At 35.8% G+C, this 18259-nt stretch overlaps 3 protein-coding genes across 6 annotated transcripts in view; 2 read left to right on the forward strand and 1 right to left on the reverse strand.

Annotated features, from left to right (window-relative positions):
* LOC142351967 (uncharacterized) overlaps positions 1–15968 on the forward strand; it is a 28457-nt gene extending 12489 nt beyond the window's left edge. For both annotated transcript variants that reach the window (XM_075404261.1, XM_075404262.1), the window contains 3 exons: positions 11168–11391; positions 14526–15114; positions 15563–15968. In XM_075404261.1, the coding sequence (XP_075260376.1) occupies positions 11168–11391; positions 14526–15114; positions 15563–15867 (1118 nt within the window). In that variant the 3' untranslated portion in view covers positions 15868–15968. The remainder of the gene's footprint in view (positions 1–11167; positions 11392–14525; positions 15115–15562) is intronic.
* Positions 1–18259, forward strand: part of LOC142352235 (nucleoporin p54-like) — a 608913-nt gene that overhangs the window by 494451 nt on the left and 96203 nt on the right. The window lies entirely within an intron of this gene.
* The window catches only part of LOC142352233 (sec1 family domain-containing protein 1-like), a 354741-nt gene that overhangs the window by 168755 nt on the left and 167727 nt on the right, over positions 1–18259 (reverse strand). The window lies entirely within an intron of this gene.

Raw genomic sequence — 18259 nt, forward strand, 5'->3', positions numbered from 1 at the left:
TCTTTTTTATGCAAATTTTTTGCTTGTCCGTTTTTGCGTTTTTCTAGAATAATCTCTGACTTCTCACGTGACTTTTTCACGCACTTCTTCCTGTTTGATTTCAACTGCGAAATAATTTTTTTTGTTCGAGCAAAACCGATTGTTCGAGACAATGACAAGGCCCTGATAGCCGAGTGGTTAATGCCGCAGTCGAGGTTACGGAATCGGACTCAGGAGGTCGGGGTTGGAACCCGACTTTCGTCTATTGTTTATGCACCCATAAAGAAAATCTTATCTAGACTACAGCCCGTTAATTAAATTGCCCCGCCTGTCAGTCGAGAGCATTTTTTTCGACGTTAGTTATTTTGTGTTTGTGTGCTTAGAGTTCGAACCCCTATAAGGTCGAATTTTTTGCACCCATGAAAAAGTTGCTAAGCTACACCCACTACATCAAATTCTCACCCCACTTTTGTGCGATAGTGATTCATCTCACGTTCGTCGGTTAATGTTAGTTTCAAAATTTGCAAATGATGAGCCGTGTTCACTTGGATAAATGCGGAGTTTTGCGACCAAGCTGTTTTGTTTGATTTCGTATCAATTTGTCGTAGCATCGACGCATGACAATGTAAAGCTGGTCAGATCTGTAAAAGAAATTGTCTTCCGTTCTTTTCTTTCATCTGTTGGTTTTAAGGTTTTTTAAATTGCTCTCTAACAAATTTTGCTGCAATTGTTTTGGTTTGGTTGATCTTCTGTAATGGGATTTTTTGCTTGATTGATTTTCTGGTGCTCTCACACGAAGTTTGAAGCAATTATTGTAAAAGTCTCTTTATGAAAATTTTTTGCGTGGATGGTTTTCCGCTCTTAATCTGGGACCTTTTTGCCTTCTCAAGTGCCCCTTCCACTCTTGACGTCTTCTTTTTTGAATGGTCTCAACTGCTCTGACATCTCTATAAAATTTGCTCTTCTAACAAAACCGATTGTGTAGAGACGATGACAAGGCCCTGATAGCCGAGTGGTTAGTGCCACTGTCGAATTTACGGAATCGGACTCAGGAGGTCGGAACTCGAACCGACTTTCGCCTGTTGGTTTTGCACCCATAAAGAAAATTTTCTTTATACAGCCCTTTAATTAAATTGCCCCGCCTCTCATTCGAGAGCAATTTTTCCGACGTTAGTCGGTTTGTGTTTGTGTGCTGAGAGTTCCAGACCCTATAAGGTCAAATGTTTTTGCATCTATGAAAAAGTTTCTAAGCTACACCCCTAAGCTACAATTCTCACGCCTCTATCGTTCGAGAGCAAATCATCTCACGTTCGTCGGTTTATGTTAGTTTCAAAATTTGCAAATGATGAGCCGTGTTCACTTAGATGAGTTTTGTCACCAAGTTGTTTGGAAAGAATTTTGCTGTTTTGTTCGATTTCGTATCAATTTCTCGTAGCATCGACGCATGACAAGGTAAAGCTGGTCAGAGCTATAAAAGAAATTGTCTTCCGTTCTTTTTTTCAATATGTTGGTTTTAAGGTTTTTTAAATTGCTCTCTCACAATTTTTGCTTCAATTGTTTTGGTTTGGTTGATCTTCTGTAATGCGACTTTTTGCTTTATTTAATTTTCAATTGCTCTCGAACGAAGTTTGAAGCAATTATTATAAAAGTCTGTGTTCTATAGTGCCCTTTTCACGCTTGACATCTTCATTTTTGAATGATCTCAATTTCGCTCACCTTGTAATAAAATTTGATGGACCTGATGGCCGACCGGTTAATGCTTCTGTCGAGAACTCCTGGGAGGTTCCAATCCGTCCCACCCGTAAAGAAAAATTTAGCTAGGCTACATCCCCTGAATTGAATTGCGCTGCTGGTCGTTCAAGAGCAGTTTGTCTGACATTTGTCCGTTTGTTCTAACTAATCTATTTGACTTATCATCCTCTCAAAAACTGGCTGCACTTGTAAAGCACGAGGGCATTAAGTTGCTGTGCATTTCTACTAGAGACTTGAACGGCTAAGTGTAGCGGGGTCAGCGAAGTTGCCAATGAGGCAGAACTTCACGCTGTAAAGAACCATTGTAAACCCGCATGCTCGACTTTTATGCACCGCCTCATCTTATCCATTGAGGTGGGCGTCCCTGTCCTTCAGCTAGGTACAACCAAAGCCAACCTCTCGTTTCAGAGTAGTTTTTGAGACGTCTGTCGTCTCGAGGGCTGCCTTTATTTAGTGCTCCGTATGTGAAATTCGCATTTTAAAATGCAGTTGCTCAAAAGTTGAATACAATCTAACTTTGGCTTGGCATTGATTACTACCCTTGCAGCTCTAGCCGAAAATATTATTGGCCTGACCACTTTTAAACTGACTTCACGCTTGACTACTTGATTTGCATATTAATTTGCTCTCATTCAGACTTTGAGGCATTCGAACTTGATTGGCGTTTACTACTTAGTCCGTTGGGAACTGCGCTAAATTTGATTTCGTTTTTCATGTTAAATCTTGTAGTTTTGAAAGATTATCTAATAAAATCGTTTGGAGCCCTTTAGTTGATCCCCAAATGCTCCTGATGCAATTTGTCCCCCCTACTCACATATCACCCCTACTCCCCTTTGTGAACCCCCCCTTCGTAACCCCGCTCGCTTGGCTGCGTTTCTATATTGCTGGTTAAATCGCTCTGAGAATGAAATTCACGTTCAATTTTGCCGGGAAATTCATATTGCATCTCTTTTCCCTGTGAGTAGGACTGCAAAAAGTTTGCTATCAATTGTTTATTAATAGCCGTCCTCATGTTCTCAGCCGGCAAATATAGCGCTCCTATTTTTTTACAATTCAAAGAATTTGATTACAATTCAAAGAATTTGAATTGTATTGGGGCGCTGTTTTTTTTTAAGATGTGTTCACACATTTTTCAATGACTTTGATCTTTCAAAACGGGATAAACAGGTAAAGCCCAGCGGGCATTAAGTTTCATTAGAGGCCCAAAGTGAGCTTAAGTAGTCCTTCAAGTGTCTTAGGTGGCCTTAATTTAAGGTTAAAAGGTCATTTTTAGGAGTTTTTGGGCTCAAAATGGTGCAATTTTTCACGTTTTTTGTGATTTTCTTTTATTTTTTTGTTTGATTAGTCTTAAGTTGAAGTTTTTAAAAGTTGATGAAGGTCTTTTGCGAGACAAAAATACTTATTATGACCATTTTATGAGCTATATGTTTTGGTACTACAAACACGCAAAATGATACTCATTTTTGCAATTTTTTTCTGAAAGTTTTTTTAAATTTTTGTCGTTTTTTTTTAGTTTTTCCAGCCTCAGGGGCCATAGAATCTCCTTTAAGGTTTGATAATAGGGCACTTCATAATTTCTAGTAACAATGGAATGGTTTTCAACATTTTAATGTCTCGAATTTTAGCATTTTTTTGATAAAATCTGCTATTCTTTTTAAGTTTTGCTAAAATTTTTCATTTGTTTTTCTTTTTTCATTTGTTCATTCTCAAGGGCCAGAAAACAGAATAGAAAACTGCATGGTTGTTAGTGTCAATAGAATTGTTTTCAACAGTTTAACATGTCGAATTCATGAAATTTTTTGATAAAATTTGCAATTTCAAGTTTTTTAAAAACATTTGTCTTGCCTCAGTGGCCAGGTAACCACCTACAGTGTTTGATAGTATGTTATTACATAGTTGCTAGGGGCATTGGAATGGTTTTTTGAACATTTTAATGGAACGAATTTCTATTTTTTGAAATTGAACGAATTTCTATTTTTTGAACGAATTTCTATTTTTGAAAAAATTGTCATTTTCTGAGAATCGATCTTCAAGGGCCAATAATTTTTTTCAGGTCTTGCAGATATAATCCTGGACCAATTTCAGAGACAAAAGTTGGCTTTTAACATATTTTCGAAATAGGTATATTTAAATGGATCCAATTTTACTTTCAATCCCGAATGGGAAAGACCCGTTTTTTGAACCAATCCTATTTTTGAAATTAAACGAAGTACACAATTTCAGATAAAATTTACTGAGCTCATGATAGATAGCCTTTCGATCTCGCATATAGACAAGACTTTGTGCATTTTCGTATGTCCCTAAAACTTAAACGAAGCAGGTTGGATCTATCATAGACACTATTCGACACTTAGAAGAGGGAACCCTGACCCAATGGCCGCTTTGTAAACACCCACGAATTTATCGTGACCAAATGGGTGACGCGTACATTCGGACACACGCTTTGGATCGCATTATCTCTGAAAGCACTCTTATACAGCTTCAGTTTGACAGAAGTGCTCAGTTTTATCAGCCGATCAGTGATTTCTATCAAACTCTTACTGATGAACAGAAGCGGGCTTTACCCGTGAATATTGACTGACTGAATAAATTTGGAATCATCAATGATTTGTTCACGTGTTGTGTTTTGCTCCTTAAACTCAAGATTATTTGTACTTTTGAAAAGGTGCGCAGTTAGTATTTTTAGTTCACAATGGTAATCCTAAATCTATTACAGTGCTATATATTTTGCAGATACAAGAATCTCAAGTTCAAATATATTTCCACGATCTCGATAAAATATTGAGAGTATATATTGCCCAACTTGTTTTGTCAACAATTTTGACATGGAAAGCATCAGAGCTGTTTGTCCTAGTATCCATTAAATGGTGGAAAATGTCTAAATTAAATTCTAGCTGCAAACCTTTCGGCGACCCGTTTTCGGTTTATCCAGCTATGGTTTTTTGAACACATTTGCAACAGCTCCATACGCAGTAAATTTTTTAAGTCACTTTTGGACAATCAAAATTCTCTGTGAGGTATGCAATAGTGATGTCTTTAAAAAACGCAGCCATCCCCAGATTCGACGAAAGCAGGCTTCAATTTTGAAGTCTTCGCTTTTCTAGGCTTTTAACACCGTTAGGTTGCTTAATTTCGTTCGAATAATACGTAAATTTGGCAATTTCGTTCGAATAATACGTAAATGGGGCAATTTGACAGTTCCCTATGCTAAGTTTGTGAAAGAATTTATTGCAAAAAAAAGTTAATTTAAAGAAATTTTGGCAATTATGGCAAAACATCAATTAGCAGTCCTCTTAAAATAAACTTATTAATAGCCACAAAGCGATAGTTGAGGCTATTATTGGCCTTTTCTTGATTTTTTTCGACTCCAATAGGAGTATCGGTTTTTCTGAAGTTCCTCGTACCTACCTACCCCCCCCCCCCCCACCACGTACCTACATAACCCCCCGCGACGTACCTACCCCCAAACCACCTACCTACACCCCCACCACCACCTACCTGCCCCCACCTACCAACCCCCCCCCCCACCAGCACCTATCCACACCCCTGAACTGAAAAAATGTAAAAATTTCAACGCTTTTTATGTTATATTGGTCTACTATTTTTGTTACTTCTAGTTTTTTTTCGATATTCTGATTTTGTCCAAGTTAGGGTAGAGGTTATTTTGCACGACGATTCGAGTCGCTTCCGGTATTCTACCGGCTATGTTTTTTTATGCAAAATTTTCGCTTGACAATTTTGACTTTTCGAGTGACTTTTACGCCCTTGACTTTTTGCGTTTCGCGTGATCTAAAATTCTCTCTCAATCAAAAATTCAAGCAGCTGAACTCAAATTGGCGGCAATTTAATACTGAAAGTCAAACGAAAAGTGCGCCGAAATTGGTTCCATTTTTTACTTTAAATCTTAATAGGGTTATATGTTAACCTTTATTGTGGTTATTTGAAGCCCACTATTGAGCTTCTTAGTCCCATTTAAGCTCCCCCTCAATCCCCCCGCCTCGACTGAAGCAAGCTGCAATTGATTAGAGCTCCCCTAGTCGTTCGGGAGCAATTCTCCCGACGTTTAGTCGGTTATGTTAAAGTGTATATGTTATCTCACTCATTTGAATGATGAGGCCAGATTGTTCCTTAATTTAATCCTCGATGATCTAGGTTTCAAAAATGAAAAATCTGTAGTCCTATCTTTTATACGCGTGAGCTCTAAAAAGCGACAAGTTGGTGCATATTTTACGGGCATCTTCAAGCTGTAATCTGAGAGTAGCTGTATTGCGGTTGTGTTCGTGGTTTGCTGTTAGTCGTCTGACGCTCATTTTTAATTTTGCGTTTTGTCTCGCCGCAACATTTTACTTCCTTCGCTCTTGTGCTAATAGCTAACTTTATCTTATCCTGTCCGAACACTTAAGAATTTATAATGGTCGGTTCAGAATATTTGTTAATTACTCTTTCCGTTGAAAATAATCGTAATTAGAAAAAAAGTTTTTAAGTTAAGTATCTTTAATTTATTTAAAATTAAATGATATTTTGAGAGAGAATATTTTTATCTGGTGGGAATCAAAATATTTTTTCAAATTTTATTTTGGCGTTGTCTTTAAACAAAATGTTAAAAGATAAAATACAGTTTACTGCGTATTTTTACATGAAAAATTCAAATTTGACGTTTTTACACTTTTATCTAAAATTTTAACTATGATGCGTTTTCTCTGTCAAAAATAGCGTTTTTTGATTTCTGCCAACCTACCTTTGGCTATTTTTCAGCTCATTGATTGACTGTTTGTGCGATGAAACTTTCGATTTCAAGACTTGTTTTTTTAAAAAAAAATCTAAAGCTAATAGTTGTAGACGATGGATTAATTTCCGAAAAACTTTCATAATGCGATTGGGGGCCTGCTAGTTTCGATAAATTGCATAAAATTGTGGAAGCTCTCGGTAGTGTGACTTTGAGCCTTATTTTGAATAAAATACGCACTGGCTGCTATTATTGTAGCCTTAGCTCGATTTCCAGCGGTACCGAGTCCAGCTGTAGGCCTCTTTCTCTCGCCAAACGAATTTGCAGTAGCATTGAAATCTAGGCTTGGCATTCCTGGGTATGATGAAGCAGCAAAATAGCCTTGCTGTAAATTTGGCGCCGTCTTGGCTACATGATATCTTGTCACGATCAGTTGAGAGACAGGATATGAATTTCTGGGCTCTCTTCTGACTGTGATCGGAAAAATCAGACATGCCAAAAATGTCAGCAGAGCTCTCAAAAAAGGGCATTAAGATGGGGAATTCAATTTATATCTCATTGACATTGGAGATCATTGGTGGACTGGCTGAAAAAGATCAGTACAGATGGGAAAGAATAACCCTATGTGCAAAACGCTTCCAGTCTACAAGATTGAAGTGCCGGGCTTCAATCGGCTATCGCAAGCTGCGTTAATAAGTACAATGCGGTGCTCAATCGTAAGCATAATCGTGAGGGGCTTCATTAGGAGCAACGAATCAAGATCATTTATGTTGCTTATTAATAGCCGCCCTCATCTTCTCAGCCGGCTATTATAGCGCTCCTATTTTTTTTTACAATTCAAAGAATTTGAATTGTATTGGGGCGCTGTCTTCTTTTACGACTCGAAGAGAAGTATTGGAGAAGTCCTTTTTTTAATCAATTTTATTATAGTGAATTTTGAAGCGGGAAATGAAACGCGTGAAAGAATTTGGAGTGATTTGGTTGCTGAACAAAATGAAGAGCGGAGCGAAAAGAGAGTGGTTTTTTGTTCATACCGCTGTTTTTGAGAGAGCGAGAAATTGATGTGTGAAAAAATTTTCTCTGAGCGAGCGAAATTTTTTTTGTTCACGTGCGGCTTTTAAAAGCAGTTTTTTTTGCAATTTTTCTTGTTTATGAGGTTTGAATATGATGTTGTATTGGATTTAGGCTCGTTCTGATAGGAATTGAAGGTTTCAAGTAGTTAATTTGAGTTTTATGCAAATTTGGAGGTTTTTGATCAGTTTTGTTGTTTTTTTCGACAAAATTTAATGTATTTTGGCCTTTTGTTTTGTTTTACTGCTTTAAGTGATATTTTTTATAGAAGCTCGTTGCTCAAGGAATATCAGGGATACAAATTGATTACAATTCTGTTGGTATAAAATATTTTTTTCTGAAGAAAAATGACAGAAAAATTGAGAATTTTTTATCCACTTTTTTTTAATTTTTTGATTTTTTTGTTTTTTTTTCAATCGTAAACAATTTTTTTATGATGACTAGCCCATTTATTCGCGAGCATTTCGTTGCTCTATTTGCTTAAAGTAACTATTTGGCTTTATTTTTTTTCTTGTAAAATTAAAAAAACACCTTACTTTTTCTCGTTTTTTTGTTCAATTTGGTTTTAAATGTCGTTTCTATTCTTCCTCAACCTTTGATAGCATTTGGGGAGTTTTCTAATGGAAGTCAGTTGTTGTAGCTCTTTTGGATGTCTCTAATTTTGATTGATATTAGTTTAGAGTTGTTTTTGTTAAAGAAAATGGAGTAAATCAGAGCAAATTTTGGCCACTTTTTGTCTTTTTCTAAGTTTTTTGCCTATTTCTTCCAATTTAATGTTTTTTGTTGGTAACTTTTTCTCAATAAGGAACATTTTTTGTAGGTGTCAATACTATGAGTTTGCACTTGAAGGCTTAGTGGGGCAGTTTTCATTTAAACAAATTATACAAAACTCGAATTCGTTGAAGAGTTTTTCTTGGTCTTTTGTTAGTTTGTTGTTTAACGTTTCTGCAAGTACTAGGTGGGCGATTGATCTAGCCAAATGTATAACTAATTGATTTCTATGAGTTATGGATGGGAAGCTGCATGTTATCTTTTTGTAGAGAATTTTGTTTGGGATTTTAGAGAATATTATTTTTTGATTTTGTCCTTTGTCTGTCAAGTTTCCAGTTCTCCAGTCTTTTCTTTGTGAATTGGTTACACTGTCTGTCGATTGGTAATATGCTGGTGATGCATCTGATTAGTGAGAATAGTCAGATTTCTACTTCGAGTCGTTTCCGGAATTCTTCCGGCTGTTTTTTTTAAGATCTGTTCACACATTTTCTTGATTTCTGAAGTCAAATTGGAGTCGTGATTTTGGTCACGCCGAAACAACAAGTGGAGCGAAAAATTGAGTGGTTTTGCGGTGTGAAATGTTTTTGCTCTAAATTTTAAATCAGAATTAGAAAACGGTGTTTGAACAAAAATTCGCTTTCTCGCTAGTGGTTTTTTGTTCACATGCGGCAGTTTCACTTTGATTTTTAACTGTTTTTTCGATTTTTTGGATCAGATTTTTTTCTAAATGGTTTTCCCAATCCATTCATAGTCCGTTCTAGGTCTAGTTTTCTGTCTAGTCATTGAAAATTCTTTGAATTGTACGTCAGGACTTGTCCTGCTATGTTTTTTTTACTTCGTCGAACAAGAAAAATGTTTCGCTTTACCTCATTTTGCCGCTTTTTCAACATTTTGCGTGATACCTTTTTGACTTTCTAGGATAGTTTCTCTCTTCTCTCATTCTGCTATAAGTGATTTTGAACATCAGTTGCTCAGCAAAGCAATTCAAAATGAACAGAGTCAGTATAAAAATTGAAGTCAAATAGAAACGGGATAAACCCATAAAGCCCAATTTTAGATGCCCGCTATTCGTCGTTCCTATAATTATTAGTTACCTCTCTCTAATGCTTATTGGTATTGATAGTAGCCCCAATCTGCCGGGTATGTTCTGTTATTTGGAAGTAGCGCTATGACTAAACAAGGGTATAGTGGATGTGTGTTTATCAGCATTAATAGACAGCAATTGTGATGGAGTTTTCTGGTCTCGATCCGCGGGTTTATAATGTTCTATGAATAAGTTCAGGAGTAAGTAGAAGAGAGGGGCTGGTCGCACTTCACCAGAGGTGCTTCTAAATTCAATTTGCGAAGGGCAAGCAACAGCTTGGACATGCTTGTTACTCAAATATAAAATTCAACAGAAAAGTGTAAAAATCGTGGATCTTAACTGTTTTCCGGTATTTGTTTTTTTGTAAAGGCTATTTTATTGGAGTGACCCATAAATTAAAAGTCACCTTCTTTTTTTATCTTTTTCAAGTTAATTAAATCGGCTTGGTATTGCAAGACTAAAACTAAAATTTTATCAGGGCTAGCACTCAAGAAACAATCCACCCAAGTAAGAAATTTTTGTGAGATAAAAATAAGTTGACTTTCGCCATTTTTCTACGAAAAATAGTTGCTGTTACTGCAGCTTATGAGAAGCATTTACTGATAACTTTGATCGAAACGAAACTCTCTAAATGTTAGAAATAATAATTTTTTGAATGTTTTAATGAATATTGTTTCATAGTCATAAACACGTTCTGATGAATAAGTTTCTCATAACTATATGAAGAGTACTTTGATCTTACAACGACAGTTATAGTCAAACAATGCTTTTTCAAGTAAAATTCGTCTAACGAAGTTATTATCAATTGGAGACTGAAGTTTGTAAGCGTTGAGTTTAAACCATTGCACCGATTTTCTGACATTTCTGCGGGAGATCAGATCTATAAATGACTGAAAACTATAGTGCATGTGCTCGTCAAATTTGACGAGCGTATTTAAGATTAGTTTTAAGTATCACGGCTTCAACTGCTGTAAAGTTACGTTGTATATTTTCGCTGTTTGTGATAACTTTCTCTGATTTAATTACTTTGAAAATCCAGTAATCGTTCCTGGCATCCAATAGCATGTCTAAGAACCTCTGTTTTTCGGAGTGTAATTATACACTGCAGTTAATATAGTTATTGTAAGTTATTTCTGCTCGAAAGGTTTTATATCTGTTTACTGATTTAATTATTTTTTTAAACTCAGTTTTATTTATTTTTTCTGATTATGGTGTGCTATGTTATCTGAATGAAACGGCCTTCTTTTGTGACTTCATTAGTCCACTAATGTAGTGGAAAAGACGTCTCGTCTGATAAGAAAAATATACGCAACTGTTTCCTTTTGTTCTCTGAGCAAAAAAAAAGTTTTTTTGCTATTTTGAATGAAGTGCGGGATTATGAGGCCAAGTTTTCTATTGATAGCCTAATAAATGATCTTTGGAATGTGGTTCCTTAACTCGTGAATCCTTAGCGATATTGGTCAATGTTCGTTCACTAATTTGTTCGGTTACGAAATTTTCATATCGTCATGGCTGATTGCGTACCTCTTCAACAGTCAAATGGGAGCTTATTTCCGGGGGGGGGGGGGGGGGGGGGGGGGGCTATTTTTCCTTGAGGTTTCTTATCCAAAATTGAGTGTTTTTTTTCCGAATCGGAGTTCATGGCCTATTGAGAGCCCCCTTTTTTGACGAGCTTTAAATTGGTAATTGGTGTTCGCCGTTTTATAGAGGTAGAAGAAAACAGTTATAAACATTTTTTTCACTTCAGTGGTGAATCGGCATGAAGTTATTGCAATTTTTAACAGAAAACAATGTAGATGATGATGGAAATGGTGGGGACTCGGATAACGAGGAGCAGTCATGCAGGTACAACATCATCAACTCCATCCGACCAGTTAATGTCGAGTCAGAGAAGACCAAGTTCTTCAAGAACAAGTTCGACTACAACCCTCTCTTCAAGTATTACAACCCACTTCCACCTGAAGTATTGCAGAAGTACTCCCACGCCTCTGACATGTACCTACCACAGGTACGAGGCTTGCTTGCTTGACATTTTAGGAAAAAAATGAGGAGTGTATTGAGCGAGTTTGAGCTTAACCCCCCCCCCCCCCCCCGCGCGCGGCTCAAAATTTCATCTTAATGGTGTCAAAGAACAACAATTAAAATTTAAAAGGGGCTTAAATGATATTTAGACCAAGATAAAACTGAGTTTGTGATCTAAAAAGTCTTGAAAGCACCTAAAGCAATCAACAAGGGGGCTCAGTAATGTGCGTTCGCACATAAATTTCCGACCCTGCTTGCTCATCCGCATTTTTGGCATAAATGTCTACCAAATGATGAACAGATAGAAAACCACCCAAAATTTTTCAGTACATTTTAGAAAAAACGTTTATGAACAAAAAGATCGCCTCCAACGCAGATAACTCAGTGGAGTAAAAAATGCCACATTAGATTGATGAGATCAGCCATTATTAAGAAAGCAAGTCAAGAAGAAGAACAAAATCAAATAACAATAACAACAAACATTAAGAAGGCTCTAGGAAGGCTTTAAGACCTGAGTTCATTCAATTTTTTATGCGGTTACAAAAAGAACTAAATAGGAACAACAAACAAAATTTAATTAAAACTTGTCGAAGACGAGAAAACGCTGTCGAAGCCGTAAAAGCATATTTTGCTCCTCAAAATATGTTCAATTGATGCTTCCTCGAACGCCAATAATGTTGTATGCGAGCTCTCATTAATGAGAATAAGTAATAAGTAGACAAAAGAGAGAAAAATGGGCAAATTTAATTATTACTTGTGTTATTTTCGAAGACAATTATTTTCAAAGTCAAGAAGGCCATTACATACAAAATGAAATAATTAAATAGGCTCATTTTTTTGTCCAAAGGAAGCGCTTGAGACCTGTAGTTAATCAGAATACGTCTTACATCTACAAAAAGAGCGTCAAATTTGGACAAAAATCAAAAAATTAGTTCTTGTTTTTGCGATAAACCGGTGTTGAAGCCAATAAATTCTTAATGACATCTTTAAAAAACATTAGATTTTGTACTCGTAGAAGTTTCATACAACCAGAAAAACAAAGTAAATACGACAGTTAAAGTCAAATGTACAAAATTCAATTCGAGAAAGGTGTCGAAGCCGTTAAGACCTTTATCCATGCCTTTAAAGATTTTCATATATTCAATTGTGCCTTATTTTGGACGCCATTAATGTAATATGCGAACTTTCATTAATGTGTTAATGTGACAAAACGAGAAAAAACGTGAAAAGTGGGCCAATGCCTAAAAGTAAAAAATGTGAAATCTAATAGTATCAAAGCCAGAAAACCATAAATTAACACGCAAATAAGATTCAGTGGAAGGTTTTTAATTCAGTAGAAAGAAGAGGAAGAAGAAGAAGCATTCTTTCTTTGCTGAGACTAAGGTACTAGTTGACCAAATCGAGAGAAAAATTTTGGCAAAGTTCAATCAGCCTTTGTTTATTTAAAAATCAAACATTTTTAAAAGTCAAGACGACCAAAATCTTCCGAGTTAAGAAACTAGATACATTAAATATGGACTTCTTATAAAGCCAATTGGACCTATGAACGCTGAGTTTTAATTTGAATTGTTCTCTTTTTAATTAACATAAAGATCGAAATATTTTCGATAAAAAGACCGACTGATTACAATCCGAAATTTTTTGGATTGTAACAGTTCAACATTGGACCGAAGCCAGCCTTGTTATTGGTGTTCGTCTATTAAGAACCCTCAATTGTTTGGAATGTTATAGATCTAGATAGTTTTTTAGTTAAAAAGATCAAAAAATAAATGCTGCTTTTTGATAATCATAAATTAGCAAAAAACGGCAAAATTTTAATTCCAGAATACTCGCTATGGAAATGAAAGTGGGAACAGCTAGCTCCCTTTGTCGTTTACAAAGATTTTGTCGGTTGTTTTGTGTCTGTACTTACAGAAAATTTAATCAAAGTGTTCTAAAGAAGCCTATTTCGCGCACATTAGATGAAAAAGGCCGAATGTTGAAATATTTACCAAAAAAATTAAATCAAATTAGTCAACAATTCTTTTTTGTCTTTAAAAATAAAATTAACAGTACTATTGTTAACAATTTTTACATATTTTTGCACAATTGACGAAATTATTGGCAAAAATTCCGGAAAATGTGAATAAAAATAGCGCAAATCGGTCTAATATGCACAAGAATTTAAACACTATAACTTGCTCTAGAAGACGAATTTCAAAAAAAATCTTTTTAATTCCATATTCTAAGATGGACGGGCTTTTTAGTGATACCACTCACAACTCTCTACGATGAATATATCAATCGGTCAAAATTGTCTGAGCAAAAAAAAACCCTGTTGAGTATATACCCCCCCCCCCCCCTCAACAGGGGTGAGAACAATAGACAAGTTGGCAACTATGGGATTGTGATTCAAACGTATTGATTATCAAAATTTGCAGCAATTAAGCATTAACTTGGACTACCTATGCTGTAAAAAATTAAAAATTATCGAATTGAATAACATGTTTTAAGTGTCACGTTAGTAAGTCTTCCTAAGCTATAGGAAAGGTCGTCATGTGCTATGGTTTTTTAAACAATGGCAAAGTAAAACAGGATGGGTTTGCAATTTTGAGCGAAGAAGCCACATTTACACTTGATGTTTATCATTTTAGCTATTCGTCTATTGGTGAGTTTAGAAGTCATCTCGTGTCTGTGGTGATGGAGTAGGCAGCTTTTAGTTTTTGGTCTACCATGTGTATGTCATATCCTCAGTTTTACATCATCTCCAAAGTATCATGCGTAGTTTGTGTTGCTCTTTGCAAACTGACAGTAAATCTGAAGGGCACAGGATCAAAAGTAGTTCAATTGAGACAGTGAAAATGCCATGGTTATTATGATTTCGCGACCTCAAGCACATCATAAGATTTATGGCAATCAAACAAGCCTTTTTTTGAAAAGAAACCCGATAGCCTTCTAATTTGCACAATTTACTAGTTGCCTCCGATTTACTGTCTCTGATTTTCTACTCCAGCTCCTTGTCTCTTTTCTGTCTAGCCGTCTGTCAACGCATATCAGAAATAATCATACTTGAGAATGTAATCCTGATTTTGTTAATTGTAAAACTTCCTAGGCATAGAATTTTAACGTTGTTTTTTTCAGGCGGTGAAGATAATGAAGTTTGTGATTCGAAAGTACGGCAGTTATGAGAACTTTGAGTCTACGAACGGAGGCAGAGTGCTTACTAGACAGGAAATTATAGGTCTGGTCAAGGACTACTGTCGGCGTGAAAACTTCGGAGATGGTGAAATCATTCTCAATTTGAGCGAAGATTTGCTATCAACTGCTTCAATGACCCGGATGACGGGACCCCATGGTCTGTTGTGTGTACGCGTGGGTGACATTTATGAGTCGTGGATTGAAGGATTGTTACGTCACGAGTTGAGCACACATTACGTAAGAAGCGTGAACAATATGGTGCAACCGTGGGCGAAGAATAAAGACCGCAAAAAGTTTAAGCTCTATCCTGTGAACCCAACCGAGGAAGGTCTAGCGAGTATACATACTGTTCTTTTGAGGCAGGACCCGCTCCTGTTCAGAAATGCGCTGCTTTACTTTTCTATCGCGATGGCTGCAAAGCTGTCGTTCAAAGATTTGTTCCTGAAATTGGGCGAGTTTATTCATGACCCCCATAGGAGGTGGGATTACTGTATGAGGGCAAAACGGGGACAAGTTGACACTAGTAAACCAGGTGAGATGGTAACATTGCAACATCAGATTTTTTAAATTAAATTTAAAAAATGAGAGTGTATACTTAGATTTTTTTAAAAAAAATCTAAGTATACACCCTCATAAATTGATGCCTGAAGAGAGCTGGCGACCCTAATTGTGCGCTGATTGAGCGTTGATGGCTCTTTTGAAGGCCAAATTTTATGGTCAACGAAATTTTGACTCCGTGTAATTTAAACTAAATGGACTACTTGATTAGCCGGAAAGAAAGTTCAAGGGTGAATTTGTCACTGTGGTAGTTTTTGTGAAGCTTCTTAAGGTCCTTGATGAAACATGGAGTGAATGTTATGATATTGTAATAGCATAACTTTAAGTTAAATATTGAATTTAAATAGTTGATCCGTGCACTAGATCCTTTCGCTTATCCTTTTTTAAAAAAGAATAAGAGATAACTCGGGGTATGTTTCTAGGTTGTTTCGCCAAGGATCAAGTATACCTCACTGGGTCTTTACACATCCTGAAAAACCGAAAGAGTATCGACTTCCAGGCACTCATGAAACTAGGCAAGATCTCCTTCGAAGATGTTGAGAAACTCAAAAAGAGCGGAAGCGGAGATCTCAAACACGAAAGTCTACGACTGCCATCGTTTATGCAGAATATGAAGTTTTACAAGAGTAGGTTGGATGTTATTATGAAAGCCAATGGGTTGACTGACCAGGATTTCAAAACTACAGGAAAAGTCAAAGAAGTTGACGAGTGTCGCTATGATATTTAACTAATTAACTATATTGAATAATTAACTAATTAATGAGCATATCAATGTTGATTTTGTGCTACCAATCACTGTTTTGTTTAACTCAGAGTTTTAATCTTTTAGTTTGTTTTCCCAAAACGTATACTAGATTGAACGTATACTAGGTAGATTTTTTTCAACTCTTTCTAATCAGCTACATATTTTTAAAAGCTCGCAGTTTTTGGTTGAAACTTGAATGTCTGAAACTTTCAAAACTTGAATACCTCTAGTAAATTATGACAAAGAGACTCGGTAATGTGTTTTTACACATAATGTTTCGACTTTTCTCGTCCACTAAGCTCCTCAACATAGATCAGAAAACGTGATTGATATTATGTGAAAATTTTGAAATCTGATGTTTCCGTATCAACATTATGAATTGTTTTTAACGTAATAGTTTGAACACCTAAATTGGACTGACTTCCAATGAGAAACTTTTAAAAAGATTAGAACTATTTAGTAAATATGTGGTCGAGTGAAAATGAGTGATAGTTTTAATTCTTAAATTTTTTGAACTCTTTTAACTGTGCCCAAAAAGTGAAAGAACAAAAAAGCCTCTCCTAAACGTCTAAGTGCCTTCAGGTTGCATTAATCAGCTGCTATAAGAAAAATTGGATAATTTTAATTGAAATTGGCTGAAAGCGTGTCGAAGTACTCAAATGTTTTCGATTATTCGAATTATCGATTTTTCTATATTGATACAATGTTGATATTCTATTAAGAGGGTAATATGAACCGGCCGGTAACTTATTCCTGGTTGATTGTTGAAGATTATTTCACAAGATTTGAATAAATTATTTTGTCAAAATTTCGATCAAACAACCTTACGAAAGAATTAAAATTAGCCCTAATGTTCACAAAATTTTAAGCCTCGATAACACCTCAAAAATGAACTAAATAAACGACAAGCTCGGGTTTAAGTGCTCCGCTCAACGAGTTTACCACTCAGTTTTCTGTTGTAAATATATCGATGTCAAAAATTGACTGGAAAAGCCTAGGTGAGCATATACCCCACTCCCCGCCCTCTCAACCGGGGGGAACAATAATAATGGAGCTCTAGACAAATCTCTAATTTTGCGATTTTAAAAGTTTTGATCTTTTAATCGCTCTCAAACGATATTTGAAGCAATTACAGCAGTCGTGGATGGCAATTTATGTGCAAAATCACTACTTGGCCATTTAGGTGCTCTTAAATCTTTATTTGGGTCCTTTGGTGCAAATTTTTTGATCAATTTTTTTGTCGGACCCTTTTCTTCCTCGACAAATTTGAACTGTTAAAGCCCGAAACGCTTAAATTTTTGTTCAGTGCTTTTAGAGATCTACTGATTTGTGAATTTACATTGTCATCATAGCTGCTGAGGAGGTATAATTTCTTAGCGGTCAATAATATAATTTTAGTAGCACCCTCCCCCAAAATTTAGAAATCTTTGTCGAAATTTGGTTAATTGTCTCTACTTTTAATGTAAGCGGTCTGTACTAACAACTTCTGATAACAATTGAAACCCATCCGTCTCAATCAATTTCGGCCATCAGTTAAATTAAAAATTTAATTTGGCCGTAAAACTATTTTCTTCAAATTTAATCGACCCATTCCATCATTTGTAAGATTTTCAAGCTTAGATGCGTTTTTTGCTTACAGAGCCCTTGTTTTGGTTAATACTAATTTCGGAAGAACGTTAAGAAAAGCTTGAAAAGTTTCCCTAAAATAAATCGCTGAAAATTTTATTATTTTTATTATTAACAGCAGCGAAGCGATAGCGGCTATTAGTGCGGACATCGTGGTTTTTTTTCAACTCAACGAATTTGAATTGTATTGTGGCGCTGTCTTTTTTCAAGATCTGTTCACACATTTTCATGATTTTTGATGTCAAATTGGAGTAGTGATTTTGGTTACTCCAAAACAGGAAGTGGAGCAAAAAACGAATAGTTTTGCGGCGTGAAATTTTTTCCACTCTAATTTTAAAGTAGAGTGAGAAATCGGTGTTTGAACAAAAATTTGCTTTCTCCCTAGTAGTTTTTTGTTCACATGCGAATTTCACTTTGATTTTTTCTGCTTCGATTTTTTGGGTCGATTTTTTTTTCTAAATGGTTTTCCCAATCCATTTATAGTTCATTCTAGGCCTAGTTTTTTGTTGGAAAACCAAATTTCCCTCTCTCGCTATTGTTTTTTTTGTTCACATGCGGTAAATTGATTTTTTTTCTGTTTTATCTGATTTATTCGAAATGTTTTTCCCAATTCACTCATAGTCCGTTCTAGGTCTAGTTTTTTGTTTAGTCAATGAAAATTCTTTGATTTGTAGGTCAGGATTTGTCCTGCTTTGTTTTTTACAATTCAAAGAATTTGAATTGTATTGGGGCGCTGTCTTTTTTCAAG

The sequence above is a fragment of the Convolutriloba macropyga genome, chromosome 13 (genome assembly GCF_964194025.1).
Source record: "Convolutriloba macropyga chromosome 13, txConMacr16.3, whole genome shotgun sequence".
Lineage (NCBI taxonomy): Eukaryota > Metazoa > Xenacoelomorpha > Acoela > Convolutidae > Convolutriloba > Convolutriloba macropyga.